General features: G+C 54.5%; 1 protein-coding gene across 1 annotated transcript; it reads right to left on the bottom strand.

The window, feature by feature from the left end:
* Positions 1-4,235: 4,235 nt before the first annotated feature.
* On the bottom strand, positions 4,236-5,135 carry PTH2 (parathyroid hormone 2). Its single transcript, XM_012643051.1, has 2 exons — positions 4,976-5,135; positions 4,236-4,455 (listed from the first exon to the last, which is right to left on the bottom strand). Exons 1-2 carry the CDS (start codon positions 5,095-5,097, stop codon positions 4,281-4,283), a joined length of 297 nt encoding a protein of 98 aa, XP_012498505.1. The 5' UTR covers positions 5,098-5,135; the 3' UTR covers positions 4,236-4,280.
* Between the last annotated feature and the right edge of the window lie 926 nt (positions 5,136-6,061).

The raw sequence follows: 6,061 nt of genomic DNA, 5'->3' as shown, positions 1-6,061 counted from the left end.
AGCAAAACATTTTGTGGGCCACCTACAGACCACAAGTTTGCAGCCTCTGAGCTTCCTGCCTCACCATGTACTTCCAGGCTGCTTTGAAGGTGCTCCTGGACACCTCTTCTTCCTGATCTCTCCCTCCTTCCTGTTTTGTCTGCACCTCCGCCCTGCCCCCACCACAGGCCCTGACTCAGTCCTGCCACCGTCCCATGGGTGGCAGCCTAGGTTGACCCAGTTCTAACTGAATCCTAGGTCAGTCATGAGTGATCTTCCATGTCCCTCAAAACACATACAAGACAAAAACCCCTCATTCTTATCAGCATTGACCATCTTCCATGGCTTAGCTTTGATGCATTATTATGCTGTAAGCCTCTTTCTAACTGGAGTAAGGCTGAGAAGACAAGAGGGGAATAGATGGAGACTGAAAACCCCACCCTACTCCCAGAAAATATATTAATGGGCACCTACCGTGTGTCTGGCATGTGGCCCTTGGAACCAGAGTTGTACAGGAAATGTCCTAAGCTTTGCTGCGTCATCGCATTGCTAGGAAGATCCAGTACGCCAGCGTTCTGGTGCTCCATGTAAATAACAAGAGCTGATACCCAGAAGGGCTTGCCCCAGAGTAGGAGGGCACTGTGCCAGGCACTTCGATGTTTGTTTAATCCTCACCTCAACCCTAAGAGGTTGGTACTATTATCACTTTACGGATGAAGAAACTGAAGCACGGAGAAGTTAAATAACTTGACCCAGATGTCACAGCTAAAAATTTCGAGAGTTAGGACCCAAATTCGGGCAGTCTGAGTTGAGTCCAGCAACTGAATTCACACGGTGGCCATTGCTGTCTGGAGCAGCCTAGCAGTTGAACATCCTTCCTTGCCTGGGAAAGGAAGCAGGGCCTCACCTTCAACTGGGAGAGTCAAAGGAAGTCGATGTTCTCTTCCCCAGCTCCAGGAAGATGGGCTGCTGTCGTGGGCCCATGCTCACCCCTCTGGCCAAGGAGAAGGATCATGAAATTGGCAGCCCCGCCAGTACCTCAAGGAAGGCGAGCGGTCTTCAAAAGTAGCAGAAACTCTTGACAGAAAAAGAGGGACAGGGATGTGGGCCAGGCACACACACCAGAGAGGTCCACTAGAGTGCAAATGGCAGACAGGAAATGCATTTAGTCATTTATCAAATACTGATCATCTGCTTGCCACAGCTAGACCTTAGAAGATGAAGCTGTAAAGGAAGACAGGACCTCCATTGCCAGGGTGAGGAGCTTTGATTTTCTCCTAAGGATAACAGGAGCTTTGGGAGATTTTATTGTTTGTTTGTCTTTTGGTTGTTTATATTTTAATTGAGGTGAAACTTACAGATAAGTGGGCAAACTTTAAGTATCAGCAGGGTGAATTTTTGTGTATGTGTATACCCATGAAACCACAAGCCAGGTCTGACATAGAACAGTTGTTTTTTGAGGTTTTTGGTTTTTTTTCTTTTTTCTTTTCAAACGAAGACACTCAGGTTCCACTTGGGAGAGTTTTGAGCAAGGGAGAGACAGAGTTGGACCTGTTTGAAGACAGATAGCAATAGATGTAGCTATAGGCCCTGTAGGAGACAAGAAAAGGCACCTGACTCACCCTGGAGGTCAGTGAACTCTTCCCAGATCAGTGACACCTGTGTTCAGTCTTGAAGGATGGGTAAGGTTTGGGTAACAGTGAGCAGGGGCCAGGGGAGGGTGTCACAGGCAGAGGAAACAATACGTGTGCAGACCAGATGGTGGGAAAGACCAGTGTGTGCGGACAGCCATCAGTAGCACCCTGTTGCTGGGATTAAAAAAAAAAAAAAAAAAAAAAAACCAAATGGCACCTTGGCTGTATGAAAGCAGTAACAAAAAGCCTGGAGCCGGGGAAGGACTTAAGGCTGCAGCATGGCGGGAAATAAGATAGAGAGGCAGGCAAGAGCCTGAAGGATTTGGAACGTCAGCTTGAACTTGCCTCCCAAGTGCCCTTGAAAGGGCTGTGAGCAGGGGAAGGCAGAACCAACTCTGGGTGGGAAAAAGACCTTCTGGGGCCTGTATAGGAATGAATGAAGTGGGTGAGACTAGAAGCCTGGAGGTGGGGAGGAGTCTGAGGCTGTGGTCCACGTGAGAGAGGAGGAGGCCTGAGGTGGGCGTGCAGATGGAGAGGAGGGAAGGGCACAGAGAGGCAGGGCAGGAGAGGCGGGGCTGGAGACTGACCACCTGAGGAAGGGTGAAGAGGGAAGGGGCAAGGACACTGTCGGGGACCTGGTCCAGTGACTTATAGACAATGGACCATTCCCAAGATAGGGAACCCATGACAAGGAGTGGGTTTGGGGAAAGATTCTCGGCTCCTTTGGTGGCTGGACCTCTGAGCCCTGAGCCCTGAGCTCCCAGTCTGGAGAAAGGAGTCTGGGTATTGTCAGCTGTCATCGGTGATGGAAGCTGTGGGGATTGCTGAATTTTCCTGGGAGTGAAGAGGAAACGGGGATTCCAGGCACTATTTTGGGAAAAGCCTTAAATACTAGGAAAGGGATCTGGGAGAAAGTAGAGTATGGGAAGAGCCCAGGTAAGTAGCCAGCTACCAGACCCTCCAGAAAACAGAGGAGGAGCTCCTCATAAGGTTGTTGTGAGATTAAAAGAGCCAATACAAATACAGCACTCAGAAGAGTGCCTGGCATATAGCAGCTGCTCATTAGCGTTTTAATTCCATTTCTCCATGAGAGGAGTGGAAAGACTTTGAAATTGCACAGATATGGATTCCAGCTATCCTTCTGTCCCTTACTACCTCCAACAACTTGGGGAACTTCCTCCTGACTTTCAGAGTCTTATTTATTTATTTGTAAAATTCGGGCAACTTCGGATGGTTTTGAGGAATGCAGTTATGCCTACATTATTCACTATTACTGGATGACATTTAGGGAACAGTCCCGCCCCCGCAGCCTAAGGGCCAATTAGGGCTTGGTCCGCCTCCAGAAAATGCAAATTCCGGAAGACCTGGCCTACCGCACGCGCCAGCTCCGCCCCGCTTCCCGCGCGCGGATGTGCCCGGCTCGTTCCCGTTCCTTAGACCAATCAGAGCGCGGTCCGCAAAAGCAGGGTCCTGGGAACGCAGATCAGAGCCCTCCGCGTCCCGCTGAGAATGGGTTGCCATGGTTACCGTGGAGGGGCGGGGCCGGGGGGGGCCAGGCCTCCAGGGAGAGAGGCAGATTTTGATTGGCTGTTTCCTCTCTTCACCGGCGGCCCAGGTGTCTCCCTGCCCTTTTCGAGTCCCTCCTGGAGCCTGACGCCTGTTCCCCCCTCTCTTCCCCTCCCGCCCCAGCCTGGCGCCCCGGTGGTCTCCAGGGAAGGGCGCAATCAGAAAACCCTAAGAAAACTGCTAAAGGCTGCTGCGAGAGGAGGAAACCTTATTTTAATAAAAGCATTTTGCTACGTGCCAGGCGCTGTGCAAAAGTCTTCTCGTGAAGTATCTGGTTTGATCCTCATAAAATGAGGCACAGAGAGGTTAAGAAACCTTTCTCAATATCACACAGCTAGATTTGGGGGACCCTGGGCTTGGATGCCAGGTGCGTTTCCCACTGGAGCCTTTCCACTGTGCCCGAGAAGTCTGGAAGTGACCAGAGGTTAGAAATAGCTAGATTCAGACGACACGAGAGCTGGCAAGAGAGAGATGGAGACCCAGAGGAAAAAAGAAAAGGAAAATATAAAGGAGTCAGGCAGAGAAAAAAGGAAAAAAGAAAGTGATTAAAAGGGAAGGAAAAGTTTCAGAGGCAGAAAGAAAGATAGTAGAGGAAGGAGGCAGAGATCTGCAGAAAGCCAGGAAGCCAAGCGATCAGTACAAGGACACAGAGAGACGTAGGTAGACGCCTACAGAGGAAGAGACCCAGAGAAGGGGGCAGAGACTCACGAGGGGGCCGGAGGCAGTGACTTCGAGGGTTACAGAGAACCAGAGAGAAGGGGACAGAGACGGGGGTGGAGAGGGACAGAGACCTAGAGCGAGAGGAGACAGAGCTGGGGGAGGGGTGTGGAAGCGGAAATCCGGAGAGAGGAAAGACGCCAGCTTCCCGGAAAGAGTGAGCGACAGACAGACAGAGACCGAGAGAATATGAATTGAGGGAAAGATTTTTTTTTTTAAGGAAAGAAGCGGAGACTGAGAGGCGAGACTCCAGAGTGGCCGACACAGGTCCCTCTCCTTTTCCGCCCTGCCCCCGCCCCCCCCACACACACAGGTCGCACAGGAAGCAGGCGCAGTCAGGAGCTCACGACAGGGTCTTTATTACGGTGGGGACGGGTGGGGCGCTCAGGGCGCGTCCAGCACCAGCAGCTTGTGCATGTACGAGTTCAGCCAGTGGCGGCGCTCGAGGGCTGCCAGCAGCCGCGCGCGTTCCCTGAAGGCCGCGTCGTCCGCCAGCGCCAGGCTCCGCCGCGACAGAGGAGTGGCCGGACCCGCCCAGGCCCGGCCGGAGGTGCGCAGGCTGCAGGAGACCAAGAGACGCCTTATCGCGAGTCCACGCCCCCGCCCGCCGCCGCCTGTCCTCCCCGCGGTCTAACTCGAAGCCGTGTTGCTGCCCCGTCCGTGGAGTGGCTCGATCTCTCTCCCCCGTCTCCTTGTCTCTGTATCTGTAGTCGGGTTCAAAGCTCCCTGAGTGCAGAGATCGAACCTGATGCACTCGTCCGTCCCCGGCGCTCTGCACACGGCCTGGCACACACCAAGGACCCGTACGTTGCTCAAAGAATGAGTCTGTTTCTGCACCAGTCCTTTCAAGTCTCGCCACATCTATCCCAGAATCTTCCTTTTTCTATCGCTTCCTCTTGCTGAGTCTCTCTGACCACCACCGACAGCAACCCCCGCCTTGTTCCCCCACCCCCCGGTCTCTGTCGCCCTCTCTTTGGGTCTGTCCCCCTTTCTGGGTCTCTGTTCCCCTTTCTCTTTGGCTCTCTTCCCACCTCTGAGATTCCGCACCCCTCCCTGGGAGTCCTGGGCCTGGCACCTACCTGAAGACCCCAGCGGGGGGCAGGGCGACTCCTGAGGCAGTGCGGGTGCCCCAGGGGACGAGCAGCAGCAGCAGCAGCAGCAGCCGCACCCGGGGGCTCCGGGACACCTGGCGGGTCTCCATCACCTGTGGAGAGAGAGGAAAGGGATCAGTGGGGCCCGAATCCCTGCCCAGAACCCCGGACCCACCAGCCACCCACACCCAGCGGCCTCCCGCAAGGCCCCCTACCACGCAGTGGGCACGGGCAGCGAGGCTGGCAGCCCCCTTATATGGCCTTCACAGCCCCCGCTGCAGGCAGTGACGCAGGCCGCGGGCTGGGGGCGCAGGGTCAGCCCCCACCCCAGGCTCATTAGGAGCCGCTGTCGGTAATGAGGAGCCGGGGGTGGGGGCCCCGCCGCTGCATTGGCCACCACCAACTAATTGGGACCAGAAGCTGGGACCTGAGCAGAGGGAGGGGGAGAGACAGACAGACAGAGAGGTGGACACAGGGGGTGTGTCAGAGGGATAAAAATAGAGATTGGCGGGGGGACCATTAGAGCAGAAGACAGGGACACAGAGAGGGAGAAAGAGAGACGGGGAGAGCAACAGAGAGGAGGGGCTGTGAGGAGAAACAGAGACACAAAGAGAAGAAATGGCAGAGAGAGGGAGGGACAGAGACAGAGAGTGGCCGGGGAGGAGAGAGAGTAAGAAAGGGAGCAACAGAGGAAGAAGGAAAGGAACAGAAAGGAAGAAAAGAGAGGGAAAGAGACTAACCGAGCCAGACCAAGATGGAAGGATGAGGGAAAGACAAAGGAGATGGAAGGACAGCCGACCTAGCCAGAGATGCCCAGAGATTAATCCAGCAGGGAGAGAACCAGAGAGACAGAGTGGGAGCTAGGGAGCGCGGGAGAGGTGCCAGGACAGGTAAAGTGACTGACAAAATCAAGAAAGCTTCAGAGAGTGGGGAAGAGGAGACAGACAGACCGGGGCCCTGAGCTACACCGTGATTGTGTCTAAGCCCTTCCCTGGGAGGAGTTTGGGGGTGTCTTGAAGAGAAAGCCCAATCCCCCCCAACACCGGCTCTTAAGACGGGGCCCTCCGCACACAG

This window comes from Propithecus coquereli, unplaced genomic scaffold, assembly GCF_000956105.1.
Source record: "Propithecus coquereli isolate 6110/MARCELLA unplaced genomic scaffold, Pcoq_1.0 Scaffold193, whole genome shotgun sequence".
Lineage (NCBI taxonomy): Eukaryota > Metazoa > Chordata > Mammalia > Primates > Indriidae > Propithecus > Propithecus coquereli.
This window is presented reverse-complemented; position numbering and strand designations above follow the sequence as displayed.

What these genes read in the sequence shown, in the direction of transcription:
- PTH2 (XM_012643051.1), bottom strand. Translation starts at nt 5,097, where the DNA reads ATGGAGACCCGCCAGGTGTCCCGGAGCCCCCGGGTGCGGCTGCTGCTG. An exon ending in CCCCCCGCTGGGGTCTTCAG is followed by an intron (nt 4,456 to 4,975) that starts GTAGGTGCCAGG and finishes GGTCTCCTGCAG; the next exon opens with CCTGCGCACCTCCGGCCGGG.